General features: G+C 35.8%; 2 protein-coding genes across 4 annotated transcripts; one reads left to right on the top strand and one right to left on the bottom strand.

The window, feature by feature from the left end:
* The first annotated feature begins 6 nt into the window (after nt 1-6).
* On the top strand, nt 7-27,990 carry LOC135848554 (uncharacterized). Of its 3 annotated transcripts, none has more exons than XM_065368487.1 (7): nt 7-2,280; nt 2,357-2,637; nt 2,735-2,794; nt 3,170-3,298; nt 3,391-3,555; nt 3,702-3,947; nt 22,424-27,990. In XM_065368487.1, exons 1-7 carry the CDS (start codon nt 2,217-2,219, stop codon nt 22,490-22,492), a joined length of 1,014 nt encoding a protein of 337 aa, XP_065224559.1. In that variant the 5' UTR covers nt 7-2,216; the 3' UTR covers nt 22,493-27,990. The 3 variants fall into 3 exon arrangements, with proteins under 3 accessions (XP_065224559.1, XP_065224557.1, XP_065224558.1); XM_065368485.1 differs by lacking the exon at nt 22,424-27,990 and adding an exon at nt 4,212-5,599 and having other exon boundaries at nt 12-2,280; XM_065368486.1 differs by lacking the exons at nt 7-2,280; nt 2,357-2,637; nt 2,735-2,794; ... (1 more) ...; nt 3,391-3,555; nt 3,702-3,947 and adding an exon at nt 16,680-18,509.
* Nucleotides 7,423-10,328, bottom strand: LOC135848553 (uncharacterized). The gene is made up of 5 exons (XM_065368484.1): nt 9,881-10,328; nt 8,325-9,809; nt 8,083-8,246; nt 7,937-8,010; nt 7,423-7,825 (listed from the first exon to the last, which is right to left on the bottom strand). The coding sequence occupies exons 1-5, from the start codon at nt 9,947-9,949 to the stop codon at nt 7,719-7,721; spliced, it is 1,899 nt and encodes a 632-aa protein (XP_065224556.1). The 5' UTR covers nt 9,950-10,328; the 3' UTR covers nt 7,423-7,718.
* Nucleotides 27,991-27,995: the final 5 nt, after the last annotated feature.

Raw genomic sequence — 27,995 nt, 5'->3', positions numbered from 1 at the left:
TAACGATTTTATCCACATTTGAGCCAATTTTGGGAGTGACACCTCAAGAGTGGTTTTTGACCAGCTTTTTTCAAAATTAAAAAATCCAAAAAGCCAAAAGATAACTGTTTATGAGAAAATTTTTGAAATTTGCGGGAATTGCTGTATTGCTTCAAGAACTAACCCCTGGAGCGCAAATTCTACCATTTCCAGCCGTTTTGGAGCGAGAGTGACATCTCAAAAAACCACTCTTGAGGCGTCACTCTCAAAATCGGTTCAAATGTGGATAAACTCGTTAAAAAGGTCGAGTATAATACACAACTCGATTTTTAGCTGCCCAGCTGCAAATTCACCCTTCTGGAGCAAATTCAAAATTCTGGAGAAATCGAAAAATCGCGCTGGAGGCTCCAGAATGGACGGAAATTGTGAAATTTGGATTTGGGAGGCTAGTTACGGACAAAATACAGCGATTCGCGTGAATTTCAAAAATTTCCTCACAAACGGTTATCTTTTGATTTTTTGGATTTTTCAATTTTGAAAAAAAGCTGGTCAAAAAACAACTGTTTAGGTGTCACTCACAAAATCGGCTCAAATGTAGATAAGCTCGTTAAACAGGTCGAGTATAATACACAACTCAATTTTCAGCTGCCCGACTGCAAATTCACGCCTTCTGGAGCAAATTCAAAATTCTGGAGAAATTGAAAAATCGCGCTGGAGGCTCCAGAATAGCTGAAAATTGTGAAATTAGAATTTTGGGGGTTAGTTTTGGACAAAATACAGCGATTCGCGTGAATTTCAAAAATTTCCACACAAACGGGAAACTTTTGATTTTTTTGATTTTTTAATTTTGGAAAATGCTGGTCAAAAAGCCACTTTTGAGGTGTCACTCTCAAAATCGGCTCAAATGTGGATAAGCTTGTTAAACTAGTCGAGTGTAATATACAACTCGATTTTTAGCTGCCCAACTGCAAATTCAGCCTTCTGGAGCAAATTCAAAATTCTGGAGAAATTGAAAAATCGCGCTGGAGGCTCCAGAATGGACGGAAATTGTGAAATTTGGATTGGGGAGGCACTGCAAATTCACGCCTTCTGGAGCAAATTCAAAATTCTAGAGAAATTAAAAATTCGCGCTGGAGGCTCCAGAATGGCTGGAAATGGTAAAATTTGGATTTGGGTAATTAATATTAGTTTTGGGACTTATTTTGACTATTTTTACTGATTAAGTACGTACTTTTTAAAAAAAAGCATAAATCGCCAAAAGCAGTCAATATTGAATTTTCAAAAATTCGCCAAAAATCGAAAAATGAACTTGGGTAGCTGAAAATTTGGTTTTGGTGGTTTTAGACTATGATCTTTCCAAAAATCGCGGTCCCGTTCAAATCGGAGTGTGACACCTCAAGTTGTAAGTACCTACCTACCTACCTACTTTGTTTCCATGGAAGATTTTTTTTAATTTTGAAAAAAGTTTTTGAATTTTTACCTTCATTTAGGAGTTTTCAAAAATGAATTTCATACTTGAAACTCTAAATCTGGTTAAAATGAAGTAGGTAGGTAAGGTAAATCCGGCTGGCCGATAAGTCGAGCTCCTAAGTTGAAAATTTGAAATAGTGTTAGAAATTCGACGTGACCTTGAAGATTATACGTACGTTCAGTGTATCTCAAAATTTGATTTTTTTTTTGTTTGAAAAAATAATGGGTTTTTTCTTAGGTTTGAATTACTTTTTGAACGTTGAATTTCGATTTTGGAGCAGGTACGTATACGTAAAGCTGCGCCTCTAAAGCTGCATATGTGTACTAGAAAAACCGGTAAAATTAAAATACCCAGTAATTAGCCTGTTCCTTCAAAAATAGTGGGGCAGGAATGTCTTATTTAATGTTATTTTCAATTTTCACTTTTAGGGAAACCATCATTGATCCACTCCACTTAACCACTCTGCCTAGTCGAGTTGATATTTTTGGGTACCTACCATAACTTTTATAGGCTAATCATCGATTGATGATTAAATAGTATCAGACTCTTGCTTCGTTCATTTTAATTTTTCTGGTTCACTGATGAGGCTCATAATCATTGAACCATTTCCAATATTCGAGTTTCATAATACCTACCTACTTGAGATAAATCTTGAACCAACGGAGAAATTGAATTAAAATTCAGACAATTTGTAGAGCTTGAATACATTGGCTCGCTTCTGTACCGTTTGAAATTCTGCAAGGCTGAATAATTCAGCTGTGAAAAAATGAATCCATTGTTTTTTTCCATTTTGTGTGTCTTATTCGTAACTGAAGTTCGGTCCAAAAAAGGTTCCTAGTTTATCATTTTATACCTACATTTCAAAATCCAAAAATGTACTTCTCACTCCTGATTTTATTTTTACAGCTTTATTTTTCAATTTGAAAACCAAAGCCTTAGACGACGTTTGTCATGATGAAAATGGATACAAAAAATGTCCCTCTTATTTAACCGCATGCTCCGCTTCCACTCCTCAAGAGGAGCAATTCAACGAAAATATCTCTCTTTCCAAAGGATGTGTTTTCTCGCGGCTTATTTATGCGGAAAATGAATCCGAGAGAAACATTATTCGGAATTTTTGTGAAAATTCATTCGATCCTGTGATGTTGTATGATTCAAAAGACGATGAGTACGAAATCGGATATGAGGTTGATAATCTACCATGAAATCAACATTTCTTCATTGTGAAATGACGCCCATGCCTAATCTCTTTTTTTCACTCATTTGCCTTTTCTTTTTTTTCAGCTTTATTTTGAAGATGGAAAACTTAATATGACGGATAAAACTTATGATATTTATAAATCGGTGAGGCTTTATTCGTTTATTCTCTATTATCACGTGTAGAACTTTGAATAAGTACCTACGAAAAAGGGAACATTCAAATTCTAAGTGAATGGAAATACTTACATACACTTACATAGTCATTTCTGCGAAGTTGATGATGATGATTAAAAAAATTTCTTTCTTAAAAGTAGTCAGTGTCTGATCAATCTTGCCATCGTCATAATTTAATTCCAGCATTTCAACCCCTTTTTTCCCTCACATTATTGCCACATCTGCATTCCAAATATATTTACTAAGCGAGAGAAGAGAAGGTTTATACCTTTACTTTGAGGTAGGTATTTGAATTGAATTTTATAATCTCACGTATTACTTAACAGTTTTTTTTTTTTTTTACAGGTGATTAGAAAAAATTCCAAATATGAAATTAATAATCAAACAATATCTGCCAACGCATCTGGATTTGTAATTAAATACGAAGATGAGAAAAACGTGAAATTCAGCTTCACAGACCCATCGCGCACACTGGTGAGTGAGTTTGATTCGAATTAAAAAACCTTGAGTCCTAGCTTAAAACAATAATGTAAATTTCCAATTTTCTTTGGTCGATGTTTTTGTAGGTGTTTTATTGGATCGAAGTACTGGCTATAATATGTTTGAAACACAGAAAACGCACCAAATTTGATAATTGTTGGAATGGTCTGCTTTATTTCTCATTTAATAATCTGAAAGATGAATGCGAAAATTATGGTCTCAGTGACGATGACGTGTATTCGTACTCAAAGGTAGGTACTTGCTTGTTTGAGAATATGACTGAAACTTAATGTTGATAGCGATAGGTATCCTGACTCATTACCTACCTATACATTTGAAGAAGAGGCAATATAAGTACATACGTACATATTTTGACAACAGTGTTTATTTTTTTCAGGGAAATCAGAAAAAATGTTTAGAGGACATTTTAGCTCCTCTTGGTTTATTCGAAGGAAACCCTGATTTATCGTGTGGACAACCTTACGGCTGCTTAAGTAGATCACAAATAATACCACTATGGTATTTCGTCTCAAGCTCTGCTAGGCTTGCCAGTTGCTCGCATATGAACATTATACCAGTTTGGAAAAGCATCGCAGATGGAAATCTGAGGAGAGTGGACCTTTACTTAGTTGCAGCTGTTCAGGTAAGACTATTCATCATGCAATACCTTCTCTTATAATATCGTTCTGACCAATACCTATTTCATTTTGCTAAAAATGGATCCTTTGGCACTGATATATCCTACCAAAATTTCAGAAATAAAAGTAAATTTTTGGATTTTTTAGTGAATTTTTGAAAATTTAAAATACATATTCGGAAAACTCGTTTCGTTATCCAAGTCGAATACATTTCCATTTGAATTTAACCACCATTCGCGTCCATTTTTTTTTTTTTTTTTTTTTTGTAGCATTTGCATGGAGATGTGATTTTTGGCGTAAGTGGTGTTTTAAAAATGAAAACATCAACCTGTGCCAATATAACCCGAAAAATGTTCCTATCAACTTCTGAACACAATCGAGTCATAACAATTCCGAGAATACTATACCGAGTTTTTCGAATCAATACGAGGTTAGAGCAAGACTACACAGATGATTATGCTGCCGCAATCATAATCCATAACGATCCCTCAGCTGACCCAGAAATTGATAAACTATGTACCGATACTCTATCAGGGTGGGATAAAATAACCAACAATGATACGAAAACAGGATTAACATACGTGTGCCCTATGTCATTCGAACTGAATAAGAAATTGGGCGCTTATAATGATAATGACATTACAACGCGTGTAATAGAACCATTGAATTTGGATTCAGTTCCCTATTATCGGAGTTATACATACCCATGCCAATACGAAGATGAAGCCGAAGCTATTAATTCAGACTTTGAAGTTTTATTAAAACAGTACCCAAAATGAATTTTTAAAAAATGTAGAATTCATCACTGACGAATAAGTGATTCGAAAAAAGCAGAAATTTGATGCAAACATGCAACCTACCGAAAATGGGTTATTTCTACAGAAAATCGAGAATTTCCATCAACATTTTTTTGGATTATTTTGATGAATTTTCAGCTCAAAATTGTGGATATGAATCGTGATTTTTGGAATTTTTGAAAAAGACAATCAAAATGAAATAGGTCAGAATTCGTGGAAAGTTCTAAGATTTTAACGAAAACGTCTTTTGAATATTATTGAAGAATTTTGAGTCCAAAATTTGATCAAGGTAATCAATAATTTCCATCAAAATATTTATGATTCGGTTTGAAGAATTTTTAGTCCAAAATTGGGTCATAAATGGTGATTTTTGGCAGTTGTGAAAAACGTGTCATGTAAAACAGTTCAAATTTCAAGAAAAATTCAAGTATCTCAACGAAAATATTTATAGAGTAGATTTGAATAATTTTAAGCCCAAAACTAGTCCATAATTTTTAGGGATTTTTTATTACCGCTCAAAAAAAAAAGTTTAAATGAAAATTTGTGATTTTCTGTCTAAATAACTCACAAGGGAACCTCTTCAGGTGTCACACTCCAGTTTGAACGGGACCGCAATTTTTGGAAAGAGCATCGTCTAAAACGCCCAAAACCAAATTTTCAGCTGTCTAAGTTCATTTTTCGATTTTTGGTGAATTTTTGAAAATTCAAAATTGACTGTTTTTGGCGATTTATGTTCTTTTTTAAAAGTACGTACTTGACCAGTAAAAATGATCAAAATGAGTCCTAAAATTAATACATATTAGTTCCCGAAATCCAAATTTCATAATTTGCAGTCATTCTGGAACCTCCAGCGCGATTTTTCAATTTCTCCAGAATTCTGAATTTGCTCCAGAAGGCATGAATATGCAGTTGGGCAGCTAAAAATCGAGTTGTGTATTATACTCGACCTGTTTAACGAGTTTATCTACATTTGAGCCGATTTTGGGAGTGACGCCTCAAGAGTTGTTTCTTGACCAGCTTTTTTCAAAATTAAAACATCCAAAAAATCAAAAGATTACCGTTTGTGAGGAAATTTTTGAAATTCACGCAAATCGCTGTATTTTGTCCGTAACTAGCTCCCCAAATCCAAATTTCACAATTTCCAGCCATTCTGGAGCCTCTAGATCTCAAAAAACCACTCTTGAGGTGTCACTCTCGCTCCAAAACGGCTGGAAATGGTAGAATTTGCGCTCCAAGGGTTAGTTCTTGAAGAAATACAGCAATTCCCGAAAATTTCAAAAATTTTCTCACAAACGGTTATCTTTTGATTTTTTGGATTTTTTAATTTTGAAAAAAGCTGGTCAAAAAACCACTCTTGAGGTGTCACTCTCAAAATCGGCTCAGATGTGGATAAACTCGTTAAACAGGTCGAGTATAATATACAAGTCGATTTTTAGCTGCCCAACTGCAAATTCACGCCTTCTGGAGCAAATTCAAAATTCTGGAGAAATTGAAAAATCGCGCTGGAGGCCCCAGAATGGCTGGAAATTGTAAAATTTGAATTTGTAGGGCTAGTTACGGACAAAATATAACGATTCGCGTGAATTTCAAAAATTTCCACACAAACGGGAAACTTTTGATTTTTTTGATTTTTTAATTCTGAAAAAAGCTGGTCAAAAAGCCACTTTTGAGGTGTCACTCTCAAAATCGGCTCAAATGTGGATAAGCTTGTTAAACTAGTCGAGTGTAATATACAACTCGATTTTTAGCTTCCCAACTTCATATTCACGCCTTCTGGAGCAAATTCAAAATTCTGGAGAAATTGAGAAATCGTGCTGGAGGCTCCAGAGTGGCCGGAAATTGTGAAATTTGAATTTGGGTAATTAATATGGGACTTATTTTGACCATTTTTATTGATCAAGTACGTACTTTTTACAAAAAAAAGCATAAATCGCCAAAAACAGTCAATTTTGAATTTTCAAAAATTCGCCAAAAATCGAAAAAATGAACTTGGGCAGCTGAAAATTTGGTTTTGGGGGTTTTAGATGATGCCCTTTCCAAAAATCGCGGTCCCGTTGAAATCGGAGTGTGACACCTTAAGAGGTTTCTTTGTCAGTTCAATTAGTCACACGATACTTTTTAATTTAAAAAAGGAAACGAAATCAGAAAATTATTCAATTTAATTAAAAAATTAGATTTATTATAATGCGATACGTTTTCGGCTCAAAATTCTTCAAAAGCACTCAAAAATAGTTTTAATAGAATTATTTTTTTCATTTTTTGCCGAAATTTTAACCTATTTTGATTACGGTTACATGACACTTTTTAGGTATAAAACCCCTGAAAATCATGACCAATTTTGGGGGTTAAAATTTTTTCAAATCTGTTCAACATAAGTTTTGATGGGAATTTTTGATTTTCTGCTGAAATATTATAATATATTTTGATAGATCGCATGACACTTTTTCTTTAATCTCAAAAATCACAGCATGACCCAACTTTAAAAGGCTTTACTTTTTTCAGAATTGTTTAAAAAAATATTTTTGTCGAAATAGGTATTTGAATTTTGTCATAAAATTTTAACTCATTTTGATTAATTTTAAGATTGATTTCCAATAATTGTACGATTCATTTTTACTCATTTTTTTGGAAGGAGAATCTAAAATTTAACAACGCCTTCTGTAAATCAATCAACAAAACCGTTTCTAATGCACGAGACAAAAAAAAATAAAATAATTTATTAATCTAAAAAAATTGAAAAAAATGGTGCTAAAAATCACTTTAAAAATTGACAATTAATATTATAAGCTCATTTCGTAAACTTAAAATGATAATAAATTTGTTCACGATCACAAGTAAAAATCACATGATTGCTTTCTTTTTTCTAATAAACTAAACTTCCGGAGTATAAAAATAATAGGAAAAGATGAATAATAAAACATAAAAATAAACGTATAAAATGATGATAATCGTTGGGCTGAGATCTTTATACAGGATAAATCATCGCCAAGGTTTACGATTCGAATGCGATGTCGAGTATTTGTGCGAAAATGACATCGTAGCTGTAAGTGGTCTTCTTTGAGTAGGTGGTGTATTATTGGACGAATCTAAAAAAATAGAAAAAAATATTATTCAACGTTAGTTCAATAAAGAAAATTTAAATCTGAAAAAACGAGCTCGGAATTAGGATCTTTTCTGAATAGATTTAGATAGTTTACCAGAACGGACAGAAGATGCTGATTTGCAACGTTTTCTGGATCTTTTTCGATCACCGTCTGGAACTGAACTGGTTCTGAAACCGAACAGACGTTTTAGCTTTCCCAATACATTAATTTATCTAGATATTCGAGTATTAAAACGTTACAATTTTCGTTGCAAAGATCGTCTAGTAGCTTCTGATAATGGAAGAGGTGTATTCGAACGTCTAGATTCTCTTTTTTTCTTATCTCTATCTTCGGCTATGATGGCCAATCTATCTTTGACCGGAAGCGAGAAAATATCGTTCAGTTCGTTACAAGCAGTCGTCAACTGAAACAAAATCGTAACCCGATCGTTAAAAAATATCAAGCTAATAAGAACAAAAAAATGAAAAAACTGATCATTCACCTGTTGTAACAGCCTGTTCTGTAAATCCAACTCCGATAATCCTAGATTAGTTTCATTTTGAAGCGATACAGCCGTAACTAAACAGTCTTTAATGGTTTGTACGAGTAAAACGACCCTGCTAGTTTTAAATAGTCGTCTAGTAAAATATCCACGAACACCGGCTTGTATTTTACTGGCAGCTTGATGTCTTCTGTGAATCGGAGATTGACTGGAACTGGATCGTTTCTTAGGCGATGACGACGAATTAGGAATAGGTAACTGAGTGGAGATCGATTCGTCTAAAACGGTGCATTTATTAGGTGATTTTTTAGTGTAAGTGTCGTGAGAATAGGCCGCCAAAGGAGTCGAAGGAGGCGACACTTTGACGCAGCTCGAAGCTCGAGAAAGTTTCAAGAATTGTTCCTTCAACATATCGTGCTCTCGTTGCTGTACTTGTAAAAGTTCGGCTAACTGTTGCCTGTGTTTGACTTTGAGTTGTTCTTGGAAGTATATAAAAGCTTCTTGTTCAGCTTCGCCGCAATCGATTGACTTTTTATTATCCACCGATGGCATGAATTTCCCTAAACTGACGCTGCTACAGTCTGAAAATGTGCCTGTGCTTTCACGACCGATGATATCCGTATCTCGAGACAGGACGCTGATATCGAGTACGTTGAAATCTTTGGCGAAACTATCGTTAGCGTTGAATGGAGCCTGGTATTTGGTAGGAGTGATATCGGTACTGGTATTGGAATCGGTTTGAGTCGACTGTTGTTCGATTTTCTCGATGTATTCGCGATCTTCGTTGGATAAATAAGTATCTTGGTAGACTAAACCGTCGTCTGAGTGAGACGAACGTTTGATCGGTTTCGATGGACTGACGTGGTTGCTATTTGGTAAAGAAGTCGATTGGGTTAGTGTTTCTCCAGGTTTGCTCGAAGGTAGATGAACAGCCCATAATTTTCTACGTGTTTTCTCTTTTAAGGATTCAGTTCGAGGTGCTTCTTCGACCACCACTGCAGTTGGAGTACTGAGCTCGGTATCGGATCGTTTATCGGTGAAAATATCCTGCGACTCGTCTTGTTTTTCCTGCAGAGATCGAATGAAAGCCAGCAGTACCGGACTGGGCGTTTCTAGAGTGTACGAATTACTCCTCTCTCGAGTACTCGGTAAAGTGTTTTCAGCCAAAGTGAACGAATCACTAGGTTCGTCGAAAGTATTCGATACGTTACTTTCAGCGAAGGTGAACGAATTACTGGGTTCGTGCGAAGCATCGCTATCTGAATCGTCGAGATCGAGATGTTCTAATTCCACACCGTCTAGATCATCGGTTTTCATATCAATCAACGGATCTATTCTTGATACGAGTTCTTTTTCCGTAGGTAAACTTTCAGAAGAACTGGTGGCTCCGGTATCGCTGCTGGTCTCTTTTGATTTGAAACGAGTCTCTAATGAAATAGCTAGCTGACGATAATATCGCATTTCTTCTCGTCGACAGTCGTCCAACTGCGAATAATATGAATTATTAATTGAGAATCGAGATTGAGACCAAACACATCAATTATAGGATTACTTACCAAAGGTGGAATGATCGGCGAATTACCGATTTTAATACAAGAAACATAGGTGCCAAGATATGATTCCATTTTGGAGTTTGTTAACGAATAGTCAGCCCAGCTGAGTATTATGCATACGTACGATGAACTAAGCTAGGTAATGACTTCGTTAGCATTCAAAGATAACTATGGCAACACGTAAAACACATTTTTTAAACGTAACGAGCCGTGCATTTAAACACTTAATCATTCGCAGCTATCGCCAGTACAATTTACTTTGAACTTCGAAGTTCGAGGTGAAAAATTTGCAATATTCTACATGCTGAGTGACTTTTTTTAAACGACAATACGAATGTACATTTCCCTCTGAAAATAATTATCAGTGATAAAGAATCGATGGTGGCTTTTTCTCTCGTCAGTAATTTGAATTCGAGTGCATTTAAGCGTGTAATAGATTGATTGATATGTATTGTGCAATCTGATTGAAACAATTAAGATATTTACTGATTCGTTATAAAGTATACTTAAAATTTATTAAGCTCAACTTTCGGCAGTTTTGCAGTTGCAATTTTAAAATCTAAAGCTACCGAAAATCAAAACAAACACAAATTTGATTTGATTAGAATGTTGTTGAAAACGATAAAGTCGATATTACCCTTCGACGAATGCGTTCGGTAATTACCTGAAAAGAAAAATAATAACGCACGTAGAAATAGGACTAGTTTAAAGAAATAGATTTAATTGGAGTAAGGTAAATGCGGGTAGATATATGTGACGTTTTTACGACTTTTCAACGCGTTCCCACGTTATATAATTAGAGATTTATATGCACGTAGATGCAGCAGAGCAATAATGCACTTGGCTTTTAATTTATTCACACGCTTCTTTTCCCCCAATTTCACCTGCTTAAAAATACGTCGACTCTAGCTACGATTATATAGAAATACGATGGTTAAGTTAGTCTTAGTATATTCGTTAAGATGTAACGTTCTCCGTCAATATATGGTACGTTATATTAAGGTACTGTAACCCGGGTATGTCAGACACCCATTTTGTTCCTTACGAAAAAAAATCGTTGTTTTTCGATTCAAGGTTTTTATGACGGAATTTCTGGCATAGAATGAAAGTAATCATTGAATTAGAGCACATGCTGTGAATTTCACACAATTTCAAACTATTTTTAACCCAAAAATGAAGTGCTGAAAAATGACTGAAATTCAAAACAATTAAATGTATTTCAATTGATACATGTAGCATACCATTGGAAAGCTCGTTCAATTCTCTTTCAAAGATGTTATTACGAAAAAGTTGTAAAAGTGCACGGTTTTGAAGATATACGCGGTTAAAGTTTGCCGAATTCCCATATACTGCAATGCTAAGTTCATCAAACCAGGAACAAAATGGCCGTCTGACATACCTGGGTTACAGTTCCCTAGTTATATACGTGTAGTATGCTTCTGTTCGTGTTGAGTAATTCTCAGTATTTTCGATCAACGAATTAAATACGACAAATCCGATTTTCGACCTCTACGAATACGAAAACGTTAACATGGTAGCCTAGAGCTTGGTTTATTTCGCGAATCGGATTTTTTAACGTGTCGAAACGTGGTTGCGCGATCAAAATCGGCGCAATTCGGTGTCAAATGTGTGTACGCGAATTCTAATATTTTTCTACGAAGTCCAGCGACGTTTAGCTGGCGACGACGCAATTTTCGACGACGTTTATGTCGGAAATAGCAACGAGTTTTGCGGTAACGAAGTTTTCGGCAACGTTTATGCCGAATTCGACGAAGTGCTGTTAGGCAACGAGGTTTTTAGCGACGTTTATGCTAAAAACGACGAATGACCAGGACGAGAAAAACTGCCAAAACGAAAAACGAAGACCAACATATGCCTGAAACAAACGGAGTATTAGAAGACGACGAAGTAAAACCTACGACTAACGAAGACGACGAAAACGAATACGAGATGAGTCAAACGAGTAACGTACCTGTTGATAAATTTGATGGCACTCAATTTAAAGTGTGGAAGCGCCGTGTGATGTTAAAATTATCGGTGATGAAGTTGAAATTTACGCTGGAAAGTGCGACGTCCGGCACTGAACAGCAACGTGATAGAGCTTTAGATGTTCTATTGACCCATTGTACTTCGAGGGTCGTTGAGCTCATAGAAGGAAAAACTCCTTACGATTTTATGACGAATTTGGAAAAACGATATCAGAAAAAGAGTAAAGCTGAAAGGTCAGCTATTATGACAAAATTGGCAAATACAAAAATTATCAACTTCCGAAAAGCAGACGATTATTGCGACGAAATTCAGAAGTTAGTGAACGAGTTGGGCGACGACGAAGACGACGAATCAACCTGGTTATTAAACGGTTTGCCAAAAGGTATGGACCATGTCAAAGCTGCGGCGAAAGCGGCCTTGCTGATCAATAATAGTTCCGAGGGTACCAGAGATTTAATCATCGACATGTATACGCCATCAACGAATCCAACAACGAAGGGGTCAGCGTTCGCATCCATGGGTCCATCGACGTCAAAGGCATGTTTTACGTGTAACAAAGTTGGACATATTGCAAGGTTCTGTAGAAATAATACGAATACAAATCATGTTAATAATTCTGGTAACGCTAATGGTAGTTATGTGCGTAATAATAACGGTAATTTTAATGGTAACAATAGGCCTCATTATAATAATAGTAATCAGGGTAATGGTAATTATCAACGTAATTTGACTCATTCGAATAATTCAGGCAACGCTAATTCTGAAATGAAAAACGAGGTTCCAAAATGTTTTAGGTGTAATCAAGTAGGGCACATAGGTAGAAATTGTTCAAAATACGGGGATCATATTTCCAATAACTTACGTAAACCTAAACAAACAAATAATTCGACGGCATTGATGGCGGGAGCATATGAAGAGAAATTTTGTAAAAATGATAGGATTGAGTTTGTTTTGGATTCGGGGTCAACGAACCATTTTATTCGCGACGAGTCGTATTTTGAATTTTCGAAGGTAGCGAACGAATCGATTAGGTCAGCGAAGGAAGGCGCAACAGTTGGTGTTGAGAAAGTAGGAACGGTTTGCCTACTTGACGAGAAAAATAGATTGTACACTATGAGTGATGTTAAGTACTCACCTGACTTTACTGAAAATCTGCTCTCAGTGAAACGTTTACGTCAGAACGGTTGCAGCGTGATTTTTGAGAAAACGGTACGAATTATGGGTCCAAATGGAGAGTGTATAGCTGTAGCTAGGGAAAATTCTTCAGGTTTATTTACTGTGAGTTTTCGAGTGAATAAATGCGTAAGTTCGGAGATTGCGTGTTTAACGAGTGATGACGAAAAGGTGCTATGGCATAGAAGAATGGGACACGCGTCAAGTGATTTGTTAGGAAAAATCGACGGTATTCCCTCCGACTCGAATATAAATGTCACGACGTGCACGGTATGTGCAGAATCGAAGCAATGCAGAAATGCTTGCTGTGATGAACGGTATAAGGCAAAACGAGTTCTAGAACTAGTTCACATGGACACGATAGGTCCATTACCTCCGAGTATTGACCATAAAAGTTATGTACTCACAATGTTAGACGATTATACGCATTACGCAGTGAACTTTGTCTTGGAGAATAGATCTGAAGTTGGAGATTGTGTTGAAACGTTTGTCAAAAGAGCGGGAGCAAAATTTGGTAAATTGGTTCACAAGTTGAGATGTGACAACGCTCTTGAGTTCGTACAGGGAAAGACGAGACGGGTTTGTACTGAGTATGGCATCGTTCAGCAACCTGCTGAAGCGTATGTGCATACTCATAATGGTAAAATCGAACGGTATAATAGGACTCTGATGGAGAAAGCTAGGGCTTTATTATTTGAATCGAAAATGCCAACGAAGTATTGGTCGTACGCTGTATACGCTGCGACTGATCTTATTAATTGGTTGCCTAGTAGTGCAATTGATTATCAAACGCCTTTTGAACGGTGGAATCAGCGTAAGCCGAGTTACAAGTACATCAGGGTGTTTGGTTCGCTCGCCAACACTCTGATACCCTACGAAAAACGAAAAAAATTAGACAAAAAGTCTCAACGGTTAGTAGTGGTTGGTTTTACAGAAACTGGTTATCAGTTAATGAACGTAGAAACGAACGAAGTGGATAATTATACTCACGTGAAGGTTGATGAATCGCTAGTATACGGTGACGTTGTTGAATTTATTGAGGTTGACGAGAGATTTTTAGAAACTGAGCAGGAACCTGAGTTTGCATTGACAGCTAATGGTAAGAGCGAACTGACATATGAGGATGTTGTGTCAAGTAACGAGAGCGATGAGTGGAAGGAGGCAATGTACGAAGAACTTTCAAATTTGGAACGCATGAATACGTACGAAGTTGTTCAAAGACCTGTAAAAGAAAAAGTGTTAGGTTTAAAATGGGTTTTTCGTAAAAAGTCAGATGGAAAGTATAAGGCGAGAATAGTGGTTCTGGGGTACATGGAGACCAAGAACTATGGGCCAGAGGAGGTATACGCGCCTGTTACGCGAGCAGAATTTGTTAAGGTGTTGACAGCGTTAGCAGCGAAATTCGGATGGCAAATACGCCATGCTGATATTACGGGAGCTTTCCTTTATGGAAAACTCAAGACGAAAATTTATGTAAGTTTACCGAAAGGTGTAAAGTACGAAGGTAATATTATGGATCCGGTGTGGTTACTTCTACGGTCACTTTATGGTTTAAGACGTTCACCAGTGACCTGGTACGACGAGTTGCGTTTAATTTTGCTGAGATCAAAACTAATAGTGACAGATTTTGACTCGACTATATTTGTGTGTAAGGACGATCCTCTTAGATGTGTAGTCACTATCTACGTAGACGATATTTTTATCACCGGTTACGACAACGTTTTAATTGAGGAAATTGTGGATTTGCTCAAAAGTAATTTTGAAACGAAGGACTTAGGTCAGGTTGAAAGGTTTTTAGGAGTTACGTTTACGAGATTCGAAGATGTTATTATGCTAGATCAAACGATGTATATTAGGGAATTACTTACTCGGTTCCATTTAAACGATGCAAATCCAGCTCCGACACCAATGGAAAACGATCCGGCTATCTCGAAGGATGAGGTTGATCTCTCTCTCGAAACAGCTTGTAGAGAAATGATTGGTTGTTTGTCATATATTGCTACGTGGACTAGGCCAGATATTTCACACTCAGTGAATTATCTGTCTAGATTCCAATCCAAACCTACGAAAGCGTTGAACGAGGCATGTAAACGAGTACTAAAATATTTAAAAGGTACTGCTGAAAGGCAGCTGGCTTTCTATTCAAATGACGAAAATTTACTTACGGCATACTGTGACAGCGACTTTGCAGGTGACTTGATAGATAGGAAATCAACGAGTGGCTTTATTGCCTTTATATTTGGAAACGCGGTTTATTGGAAGAGCCGCAAACAGAAATGTATCACGACAAGCTCAGCGGAGGCAGAATATGTCTCACTTAGCGACGGTGTAACTGAAATTAGGGGATTTAGAAATTTCCTTTCGATTTTGGGTTTTTATCTACCAACAACCACGATATACTGCGATAGCACCTCAGCTATCGCTATTGCAACGACGAGCGAGACGAAAAGGACTCGGCATGTTGACCTATCCTTTCACAATACGAGAGAAGCAATCAAGAAAAACGAAATTGGTTTAATTAAAGTTGAATCAAACAAAAACTACGCAGATATGTTCACGAAATCGTTGTCAAAAATGAAAATAGAAGCACTAGTAGCTAGCATTCTAGAATGAGTCTTGTAGGCGTTACGGTTAGTTAGTTTTACGTTATAGAGTCGACATAATTAGTTATTGAGTTATTGGTAAAGGTTTATATTTTTATACTTACGATTTAATTTACGTTTTAATGGTGCAGATTTGATGCTTTTATTCTTAAGCAAAATTTACGAAATGTTCAGTTTTGGTTTTAGTGTTTACGTTTTTTAACTTAGGAAGTTTGGCTTCTACGATGGTAATTTTACATTGTAAAATTAAGGAGGGGTGAAAACGATAAAGTCGATATTACCCTTCGACGAATGCGTTCGGTAATTACCTGAAAAGAAAAATAATAACGCACGTAGAAATAGGACTAGTTTAAAGAAATAGATTTAATTGGAGTAAGGTAAATGCGGGTAGATATATGTGACGTTTTTACGACTTTTCAACGCGTTCCCACGTTATATAATTAGAGATTTATATGCACGTAGATGCAGCAGAGCAATAATGCACTTGGCTTTTAATTTATTCACACGCTTCTTTTCCCCCAATTTCACCTGCTTAAAAATACGTCGACTCTAGCTACGATTATATAGAAATACGATGGTTAAGTTAGTCTTAGTATATTCGTTAAGATGTAACGTTCTCCGTCAATATATGGTACGTTATATACGTGTAGTATGCTTCTGTTCGTGTTGAGTAATTCTCAGTATTTTCGATCAACGAATTAAATACGACAAATCCGATTTTCGACCTCTACGAATACGAAAACGTTAACAGTTGTGTTTGTTTGTCCGGGGGGGGGGGGGGGGGAATTCGGCGCATGCGCATTGCGCAGTCACCTGGTAGTTTTGTTTCTCACAGACTTGACAGACTGTATGTTTTGAGATTTGCTTTGTTTTTTTTTTTTTTAATTTTTTATGAAAAATCATAAAATAATTAAAATTAAAATTAATTAATAAATTACAATTACGACTTACGAGTAATTGAAGAAGTTTCACCGTTCTTTGGAGTAATAATTAATTATGAGTAAATGAAGAAGACTATGTAAAAACTAAAAAGGTCAATCTGGTCAATACAAAACTTGGAAGAAAAGTGAAAACCGATCAAGATCGATCAATCGATCATTGATGTGTAGTCAACTTTTGAAAACTTGAACAAAATAAAAAATTGCTGACTTTCTCATTTTAGTCAAAAACCAACTTTAACCATAACTGATGTTACAGCAGAAGAAAGTTCTTCACAGAAGCTCTCCCCTGAAGAAACAGTAAAGGACAATGAAAAAAGTCCAATCAACTCAGATGAAATAAATTCCTCAAACACCAACCAAATCAATACAGAATATTGTTAGTAGGTATCGCTACTTAGGTACGCATTCCTACCTCTCTCTCTTCACACTCCTCGTTCTCAACCCCTATCCTAGGTATACTGGAGAGGGTGGTTCTGGAATACGTATACGTACATGCCGTGCAATGGTTCACGGATCGGCCAGACTAATTTTAATGGTTGATAAACAACCACCTTGTTTACCTACGTGTGTTTTTCGTCGTGTGTGTGTGCGTGTGCTACGATAACATCAACCATTAACTTCTAGTGTTTTTTTTTTGAATTTTTTTTTGAATTTTTTTTTCGTATGTCTTGTCTTGTTCGTGAATTCAGAAATTAAAATCGAAGTAAAAACTACTCAATTTTTTCTCGTTTTTGAGCCCATTGTAGGCTAAATATTCGAAATCGATTTTTTTTCCTTCGTGAGTGTTAAAAATGCCGACTACAAGGAGTAATGCTGCAACAGGTGATGGTGAGGATGCAGGTCCACCTCCAAATCCGATTATGTCACAAGAGGTGCAGGCAATTATTCAACAACAAGTTCAACAGCAGGTTCAACAGCAAATGCTGAATTTTATTCAATTGCAAGCTGCCCAACAAAGAGAAAAAGACGACGAGGAAAAGGAATACCCCACACCACAATTTCAAATTCGTGAATTTGGGGATCACGAAAAGTTAAACGGACACCGAAATTACAAATCTTGGAGGGCAATGATGGAGCTTGAGTTAAAATCGGTAAATTTGCTTCCTTTCATTAATTCCGAGTGTGCCGAGGATGAAGAAATGTCCGCCAAAAAGCGTATGAGGTTGGATGCCAAAACTTTGCAGTACATTCGATTATCTGTCTCTAAAAGCATTAGGGATAGGCTGGAGGGGAAGTGCTGTAATGCATTCGAAGCTGCCGAATTTCTCAGAGCATCTTTTGGGAATGGTAGGATGCAGGACTACCTATCACTGCATAAACGCTTTACAAATTTACGTTTCAAAAGTTGGTTTGATCCTCAGAGGTTTGTTGGGGATTTTGAATCGATCCTAACTGATTACGGAAAAATGGGAACTTCTTTTTGTGACGAATACGTCACTACTATGTTTTTACACAAAATTGAAGGTATTGACGACCCGAAATCGCCATTTTTCGCATTTTATACAACGATTACTACGTTGCCCAACGAAACCAGCACTCTCGATTATATAAAGGAGAGGTTTTTGAAAGTTGCTGAGTCTCAAACGAAGAAATTGTCCAAACCCAGCACTTCAAAGCAGGACAATTCTAATGAGAAGGAAACTCGCCACCATACAGAGGAAAAGCAAAAATCTATAAAGAGAAAATCTTCCACTGTCTTACCTTTGATCCACGACCCTAAATCAGCTGAAACACTGACGGAGAAATATACGCCAAAGCAACTTGAGGAACTGAAAAATATGAGCAAAGAGGAGAAAAAGCGAATTCAATGTCTAAAATGCAGCGAATATTTCCATGACACAACTCAATGCAAAAATCCGGGGAGACTTTGCTTCAAGTGTCATAAATACAGCCATGAAAGAAAAGATTGTCCATTTACGTTAAAAGGTAATTGTAATATAACTGGTGATATTTTACTTGATAGATTCGATAAAACTGAATTATTTTTGGTAGATTCTGGGGCTTCTCATCATGTAATTAATAATAAAAGTTTATTATTCAATTATTACGAGTATGATGAGCCTCAAACTATTAATACTGCCGATAAAAACGATAAAAATTTGCTAGCTTATGGAGAAGGTATTCTACCTATTTTATTAACGTTTGGTAAAAGTGCCAAAACAATCGTAAATTTATTTAATGTGCATTATGTACCGGATATAGAAGACAATATTATTAGTGTGTCATCGTTTAATGTACAATTTAAAACATATTTAGTACTGTATCCTAGAACAGGTCATTTGCTATGTAGAAAATTAGGTAGGAAAATCGCAGCTATAGAACAGGCTAACGGAGTGTATAAATTGAGGGGTGAAATCATCTCAAATGGTGAACTTTGCCTCGAAAATAATTCTGGTAATTCTAGTCAAAATCAGTCACCTGACTCAACTTCTCAGAAAATATCAAATTGCTATATTTTTGGGAAAAATATGGAAAGTCATGGTAAAGATATTTGCCTAAAAACAATAAAAAGAAATCGTCAACGAAAATTGAAACGAAAATTAACACCACAGCAATTAAAAATGCTCAAGCAGGAAGGGGAAATGTGGCATCGTCGCATGGGTCACATTTCATCACCCTCTGTAAATCGTCTGGAAAATGTTGCAATAGGGACTGGCGAGATAGCTTGTGAAATTACAATTTCTACATGTGAAATTTGTTCTAAAGCCAAACTCTCTAAGAAACCTTACAACAAAGATAGGGAAAGAGCAACACGACCTTGTCAATGTATACACGCAGATCTTATAGGGCCGATTTCTCCACCTACATTTGAAGAGTGATATTCCAAAACTCGCTTTGTCCATTTTTATCAAAGTTGGGTTTTCAGTGGTACCTGGTAGATGAAGTATTAACTCACATTCCTACATCATCAACCTACGAAAATGAGGTGTTAAACGCACCTAAATAGCCAATTCACTAAAAATTAAAAAAAAAATAATGTTTCAAAACGCGCTTTGTCCATTGTTATTGAAATTTTTTTCAGCAGTATTTAGTGGATGAAATGTATACCTACACTCCTACATCATAAATCCACCCAAATAAAGTGCTAAACTCGCCTAAAAAGCCAATTTACCCGTTTAAAGGGAAACTGTTTTTCCTCTCTCTTGAAAAGTTGTGAAAATGGACAAAGCGAGTTTTGGAATATCACTCTTCATTTGTAAAGAGAAATCGTTATATCCTTTGTGTGACAGATGACTTTACAAGGTACCTGCAAACATTTGTCTTAAAAACTAAAACTGGTTGCAACGTTGCCATGTGTCTAAACGAAGCACTACGTTTTCTACAGGCACGTTATCCTGGAGCTGGCCAATTTGACATTTTACGTTGTGACAATGGCCAGGAATTCACTTGTACTGAAACGAGCGAGGTTCTTTCTAAGTATGGTATTGTTACTCAAGAAGCAGAACCCTATTGTCATGAGCACAATGGGTTTGCTGAGAGAGTCAACAGAACTATACAAGAAAGAGCTCGCGCCTTGCTATTTGAATCTGGTTTCCCTGTAGGGATGTGGGGATTGGCAGTACATGCAGCGTGCTATATTTATAACCGCACCCCGCACTCTGGTCTCGAATTCGTTACTCCATACGAAAAACTTTACGAAAAATTACCTGACATCTCAAATATTTGTATATTTGGTTCGCGATCATATGTACTCAATGAAACTATTGTTAAAGGTCAAAAATTCACGTCTCGTTCAAATACTTTCTATGTTGTTGGGTTCACTAGTACAGGCTATGAATTGTATGATCCTAGCACACAGAAAACGATAAACTCTTGTAATGTTGAAATTGATGAAACAATACTATACAGAGACGATTTTCACAATTCAAATCCTAGTAATGACTCTTTTATGGTACATATTCCTGAGCCTTCTTCGAATAATCACGAATCAAATGATGAACCCATTCTTCAAGCTACTCTTGCAACTGTTGAAGAGAAAAATGACACTTCACTAATCAGTGACACTCTTACAGGTAATTCTGATCACAGTGAGGAGTCTGACTCTGAAACAGGTTCTCTTTACGATATCGAAATTGATAATTTCTGGGATGATTCTCCAATTCGCGTAAATTACTGTTTTTCTGATCCATATTCTTTATTTTCTCTTGAAGAAAAACCTATTACGTATCAGGAAGCTACATCTGACGAAAATAAGGCAAAATGGGCAACCCCCATGGAAGCTGAATTAAATGCAATGATAAAACATGACGTCTTCGAAATCGTGAAACGAGAAAAAGGCATGCAAGTAATTCCAGTGAAGTGGGTATTTACAGTTAAAGAAGACGGCACACCAAAGGCGCGTATAGTTGCGGTGGGGTGCAGGGATATGGAGAAGTATTCTTCCGAAGATACTGCCTCCCCTACACCCTCCGCTTCTACCATTCGTTGGTTGTTTGCCGTTGCTGTAAAGTACTCATGGCAAATGCTACAATGTGACGTGAAGAATGCTTTCCTTCACAGCACTATTAATCGTTTAAAATATGTCTCTATTCCAAAAGGCATGAAACACGATCCTAAACATTTTGCTTGTAAGCTTAATAAAGCATTATATGGGCTGACCATAGCTCCTAAATGCTGGTATAATACCTTTCATGAATTTATGACCTCTATTGGTTTTACAAGAAGTGAAAGGGAGCCTTGCTTATATTTCAAGAAAATAGGTAACTTTGTGATCATAGTATTAGTGTATGTTGACGACATCATCATAACTGGTAGTAATATCACTGAAATAAAAATGGTATGTGATAAGCTAAAGGAAAGGTTCGAAATAAAATCACTAGGTACTCCTACACGTTTTTCAGGTTTTCAGATTGAATGGAGAAACGAAGGCAAGTCCGCGTTTTTACATCAGTCACATTATACCTACTCGATGTTAAAAACCTTTGGTATGTTGGAATGTCAGCCAGATGTCATTCCAATGGTACCGTTTGCTTCACAAAAGAGCGTGAACACAACGTGCATTGTGAAAAATAAAAACTACTCGTACAAGCAAGCTATAGGAGCGATCCTGTACCTTGCCAACAATACTCGTCCTGACATTGCTTTTGCAATTAATTACCTTGCTAGATTCCAGTCAAATCCGCTAGATTTACATTGGTTTCTACTCGAACGTGTAATGAAGTACCTAAAAGGAACGTCAAAGATGGGCCTAGTTTATAAAAACGATAATAATACTAGCCAAATGGATGCATACGTAGATGCAGATCATGGAGGCGATCAGCCAACTAGAAAATCTACAACAGGCTACATTGTGCGTCTGTTTGGAAATACAATTAGTTGGTGCTCGAGATTACAAAAATGTATCGCAGAGAGCTCAGCAGAGGCCGAATATATGGCTATCTGTGACTGTGCTCACGATGTCTTGTTTCTAGCTCGACTATTTGAAGAAACTATTGGGCCAATTCATTACCCAATCAGTTTTTTTGAAGATAGTACTTCAGCCATGAGAATATGTTCAAACTCTACCAAGAAGGGGAGGGTTAAACATATTGAGCTCAAATATTTAAAGGTCAGAGAATATTTTGAGAATAATATTCTCAGAAATATCAAGGTAGACTCAAAATTAAATGAACAGATAGCAGATTTTTTAACAAAGCCTCTATCTGAAAAATCATACTGCCTTTTAAGGTCTCACGTCTTGCATGTTTAAAACCTGGCTGAGATTTTACCCTTGAGGAAAATCAAGAAGCTTACCTCTAGTGTACAGTACTGTAAATAATTCTAGTAAACGTATCTACCTCGAGTAAACAATGAATAATTCTCGTAAATAATTCTTGTCTTGTTTTAAAAATTGCTTACAGGTGGTTAAAGGACAAATCTCTCTCGTCTTGTTCAACGAATGCATCGTCTGTTATGCTCTATGCTGCTAATAATAATAATAATAAAAAAAAAAAAAAAATCGAAAATATATTCACTTAAATACTCGTACATATTAATCACTAGTTCTAAGAAATGATTAGATATTCATATTTCATTTAATTTTTCTGAAGTGTAAAAATTTTGAGGAAAAATACCTACAATAAAATATAATAGGACTTGAATTTTCGATCAATTTTTTTTTGTAATATAGGTACTTGCAGAAAAATGGTAAAATGGTATAGTGGTGTAGAGAAGAAATTTGTAATTTCTGTGGTACATACCTACTATTGCATATCTAGAAAGGTAAAACGTGTGTAGAGAAGAAATCTTTAGATTTCTGTGTTACACAATTTAATAATCTTGAAAAGGTAATTGAATGGTTTATTAATGGTACCTACTCAACAGTGTCAAGAAGAAATTGAATTTTAATTCTATTCTGAGATGCACGAAAATTGAGTAAAATATGTGTTTCCTGGTTGGTAGTTGTAGTGCACGACAACTGGCCAAAGACAGTGAAATTCATTGGTAAAAATGTCAGTCTAGGAAGGGGTTAAAAATGACCAATTCTTAAGACTATGATAACTCGTATGTGTGGGAAGGGGTGTTAGTAGGTATCGCTACTTAGGTACGCATTCCTACCTCTCTCTCTTCACACTCCTCGTTCTCAACCCCTATCCTAGGTATACTGGAGAGGGTGGTTCTGGAATACGTATACGTACATGCCGTGCAATGGTTCACGGATCGGCCAGACTAATTTTAATGGTTGATAAACAACCACCTTGTTTACCTACGTGTGTTTTTCGTCGTGTGTGTGTGCGTGTGCTACGATAACAAATATGCTGAAAAAATGGATATTCCACAAACTCCAATTAAAAGACCTTTATCTACCAGCACTCTTTCTCAAGATGAACAGCTTTCCCAAACTATGTCCGCTAGCAACGAAATGGAAACAACACCAAATTTGGAAAAGAAGAAGAAGAAGAGGAAAATCAAAAAAGTTAAACTAGATGAACCAGAGCCAATTTCAATTAATCAACTATTAGAGTCAATAGAAGATAACTTTGATAAAAAAAAGATGCACTACCCTCTCTCTTTTACCAACTTCAGATTACTTATGGAAATGGTTAAAGGACAGCAAGACCCTTATCCAAGTGTCACACAATTTACTAATGATATTGATGGAGTTATTAAAATCCTATCTGAAAACTACAAGCACCTTGAATACAGATCTATGAAAATTAGATTTACAAAACTGCAGAATAAATTGAAAAAAACCACCCCTGAAGAAGAAAACAAACCTGACCATACATCAGAATCATCTGAAGACTCATCATCATCATCATCAGAGAATGAGAAAAACTGAAATTAATACCTACTTTTGTTTTGTTTTTGTTTTTGTTTTTTTTTTCTTCTTACTAGATATCCATAATAATGTTACTGCTATTATTTTAGTATTTAGTTTACTACCTATTCAGTAGAAATATTTATAGCATTGTTGTGGGTATTTAGGAACTTGATTGTAAATAATTTTTGAATCTTTTAAGCCAGTCAAAAAACAAAAAAAACAAAGAAGAAACAAAAGAAAAATCAAATCAAATTACCTACTTTTGGACTATTAAATCAAAACAAAATTTTAAAATTTTCTACAAACATGAAATTTATAAAAAAAAAAAAAAATTGCTGGAAAATTTCAATCTTTTCTCACCCCCCAAAAAATTTTTTTTTTAAAAAAAATAGTCTGGTATGAATTTTCTCATTCAATGGAATATAAATGGTGTTTATAGCCACTCTGGTGAACTCAAGACTCTCATAAGCAAATTTAACCCTGAAATTATTGCCTTACAAGAGACACATCTCCGCAATCATCACTCTTTTAACCTCCGAAATTACAGCTCTTATCGTTTCAACTTTCAAGGAGGAAATAAAGCTTGTGGAGGCACAGCAATTTTTGTAAAAAAAACTACCTCATCATCTACCTTAAATATTTCTATAGGCAATATCCAAGCAAATGCAATAACTATTGAGGCTCCAAATTTCTATAAGTCAAAAATATCTGTCTGTAATGTTTACATCCCCCCTCACCAGGTCATAACAGAATATGAATTAGATCAACTTTTTGCCCAAATACCAAAACCTTATATTGTTGTAGGGGATTTTAATGCCCACTCCAAAACTTGGGGATCAAGTATCACAAATAATAGAGGTAATGTAATTGACAAATTTCTCCTGAAAAATGATACTTTCCTTCTAAATGATTCAAAACACACTCACTTTAACATTTCTAATGGTACCTATTCAAACATTGATTTAGCTTTTTGTTCCCCAAACATTTCCCATCTTTTGAACTGGAACCCCCATGATGACCTTTATTATAGTGACCACTTTCCAATTAGCATCAACATCCCTCTTCAAACTCAGAAACCCACACATGAAAAATGTCCCAAGTGGATTCTAAACAAGGTAAACTGGTCACATTTCAACAAAAAAGTTCTCCCAATTGACTTTACACCAGATGATCTGGACACTATAGTTTCATATTTCACAACTTCTATTATCCAAGCAGCTGAAGAAACCATTCCAAAAACTTCTACCAAAGTTCCCAAAAAATCTGTCCCATGGTGGTGTCATGAACTAAAAACTGCAATCCAAGATAGAAAAAGATCATTAAAAAAGTACCAAAAAAATCGCACTCTTGACAACCTCATTCATTTCAAGAAAAAAAGAGCTATTGCTCGCCAAATCAACTTATCTAAACAAAGAGAAAGTTGGAATAATTTCATGTTGAGCATCACCCAAAGCACATCTACAAAAGAAATGTGGAAAAAAGTTCAAATCCTTAAAGGAAGTTATATACCTACTGAAATACCCTACTTAGTAGATGACAACACTGAAATAAACTCAATAGATGACATTGCAAACACCTTAGCCAGATCCTTTGCAAAAGCTTCTGCAACTGCCTCTTATAACTCTGCTTTCCAAACACTAAAAACACAAATAGAATCCACCCCCTTAGACTTTTCATCTCAAAATCTAGAACCATACAACTCTCTTTTCTCTCTTGAAGAGCTAAATCATTGTCTAAACTACAACATTAAAGATTCATCCCCTGGACCTGATGAAATACACCCTCACATGTTAAAGTACCTTTCAGACACTGGAAAAGAAGATTTACTTCAGTTATATAACAAAATTTGGACTTCGGATTCCTTCCCAAAATTATGGAAAACTGCAACAATCATTCCAATATTAAAACCAGATAAAAGCCCAAATCTGGCATCTAGTTATCGCCCCATCTCCTTAACTTCAGTTCCTTGCAAAGTACTTAAAAAAATGGTTATTAAACGTCTTAATTGGTATATTAATTCCTCAAACTCTCTTAGCATTTATCAAAGTGGTTTCAGAAAGAAAAGATCTACCCTAGACCACCTCTTCAGTCTCCAAAAAGAAATTAGTTCGGCCTTCCAGAATAAAGAAAGTGTTCTTTCAGTCTTTTTTGATCTTGAAAAGGCATTTGATAAAGCCTGGCGTTATAAAATTCTCCAAAAATTACATTCCATTGGAATTAGAGGACATTTGGCTTACTTTATTCAGAATTTCTTAACAAACCGTACTTTTAGAGTGAGAGTTGACAATACATACTCAGAGTTTTTTGAAATTGAAAATGGAGTCCCCCAAGGTTCAGTTCTTAGCACAGTCTTATTTATACTTTTGATTGATGACATTTCCAATGTTGTTTCTAGACCCATTTCTCTGAGAATCTTTGCTGATGATATAAACATTTCCTTTCGTTCAAATAATATTCAACTAGCTCTTCAAGTAATCCAAGAAAGCCTTGAAAAAATTGAATCATGGGCAGATTCAAATGGTCTAACCTTCTCTGAGTCAAAAACCCACTGTATACTTTTCACCAAAAAAAATAAGATTCCTCCAGATCTCATCCTCAACTTCAAAGGACACTCTTTAGAATTCAAAACCACAACTAAATTTCTTGGCTTAACTTTTGATAGAAAACTAAATTGGACTCCTCATTTTCTAAAAGTAAAATCAGATATCATGAAACGCCTAAATCTGTTGAAAATAATCAAAAACACCAAGTATAAACCATCTCGCAAACTCCTACTTCACTTGTATAAATCTCTAATTCGCAGTAAAATTGAGTATGGAAGCCCATGTTTTGCAAATATCTCAAATAAAACTTCAAATATCCTAAAAACAATTCAAAATTCAGCCCTAAGGATCTGTTTAGGAGCCCTCTATTCCTCTCCAATAGATAGCCTATATTGTGAAGCAGCAGAATTACCCCCAGATTTCAGAAGAACTCTCATAACAAACAAATTCATCTCAAATGCATCCACCAACCCTTTCCATCCACTCCAAAACTCAATTAACCCACCCAACCCCCAACATTTTGATCATATAGAAGGACCCATTTCTAATTTCATCACAATGTTGAATGATCTTCAAATCAATCCCAAAACTCTCATCCAAAAACCAATATTATACCCCCCTTGGCTTCTAAAACCTCCTCAAGTCAACCTACAGCTTATTAACTACCCAAAAAATAGCCACTCTCCATTAGTAATAAAACAGAACTATCTTGAACTTTTATCAGAATACAAAAAATTCAATCTTTGCTTTACAGATGGATCAAAAATACCAACACTTCACACAGGATATGCATACTCTATAAATGATAGAATTTCAAATTTTAAAATCCATAACTGTTCCTCAATCTACACTGCCGAACTCACAGCTATTTTCCACTGTCTCTGTGACATACTCACTTATGAATCAGAAAATAAGTCCTTCTTAATTCAAAGTGATTCCCTCAGCTCACTAACTGCTATCCAGAATCTTTTTTCCGATCACCTTCTAATTCAAAATATTCATAAAACTCTATTTGACTTACAAAATTCAAACTTCTTCATACAGTTTATGTATGTACCCAGCCACGTTGGAATCTTAGGAAATGAAATTGTAGACATTAATGCAAAATCTGCCACCATCCTTTCTCCCCTTATATTTATCACAGCTGACGACCTCAAATCTATCTTCACCCAAAGCACACTTAAGAAATGGCAAAACTTTTGGTCCCTCCAAACCACAAACAAGCTCTTTCAACATAAAAAATTAGTCCATCCTTGGAAAAACCTCTCCCACTTAAACAGACTTGAAGAAATCATTATAACCAGACTGAGAATTGGCCACACAAAAATCACACATAATCACCTCTATGAAAAGGCCCCAAAACCCACATGTCAATTCTGCCTCTCAGAACTTATATCTGTCCAACACTTACTATTTCAATGTCCCTCCTTACATCAGCACAGACTATCCCTACAAATAGATGAAAGATCCCTATTCATACCAGACGACCCTTCCGAAATTAAAAAATTCTTAGACCTAATTAAAAAACTTGACCTTACCAACTCGATTTAAATCTCATACGACGGGTGTAATAATCAAGTAATTACAAACACCCCCAAAAAAAAAAAAAAAAAAAAAAATATCAGA

Source organism: Planococcus citri, chromosome 5 (assembly GCF_950023065.1).
Source record: "Planococcus citri chromosome 5, ihPlaCitr1.1, whole genome shotgun sequence".
Classification (NCBI taxonomy): Eukaryota; Metazoa; Arthropoda; class Insecta; order Hemiptera; family Pseudococcidae; genus Planococcus; species Planococcus citri.
Note: the sequence above shows the minus strand (reverse complement) of the source record. Positions and strands in the feature narration are given on the sequence as shown.

Coding starts and splice junctions, on each gene's coding strand:
- LOC135848554 (XM_065368485.1), top strand. CDS start 2,217: ATGAATCCATTGTTTTTTTCCATTTTGTGTGTCTTATTCGTAACTGAA. Junction 2,281..2,356: donor TGAAGTTCGGTCCAAAAAAG/GTTCCTAGTTTA, acceptor TTATTTTTACAG/CTTTATTTTTCAATTTGAAA. Junction 3,556..3,701: donor ACGTGTATTCGTACTCAAAG/GTAGGTACTTGC, acceptor TATTTTTTTCAG/GGAAATCAGAAAAAATGTTT.
- LOC135848553 (XM_065368484.1), bottom strand. CDS start 9,949: ATGGAATCATATCTTGGCACCTATGTTTCTTGTATTAAAATCGGTAAT. Junction 9,810..9,880: donor CGCCGATCATTCCACCTTTG/GTAAGTAATCCT, acceptor TATTATTCGCAG/TTGGACGACTGTCGACGAGA. Junction 8,011..8,082: donor CGATCTTTGCAACGAAAATT/GTAACGTTTTAA, acceptor GTTCGGTTTCAG/AACCAGTTCAGTTCCAGACG.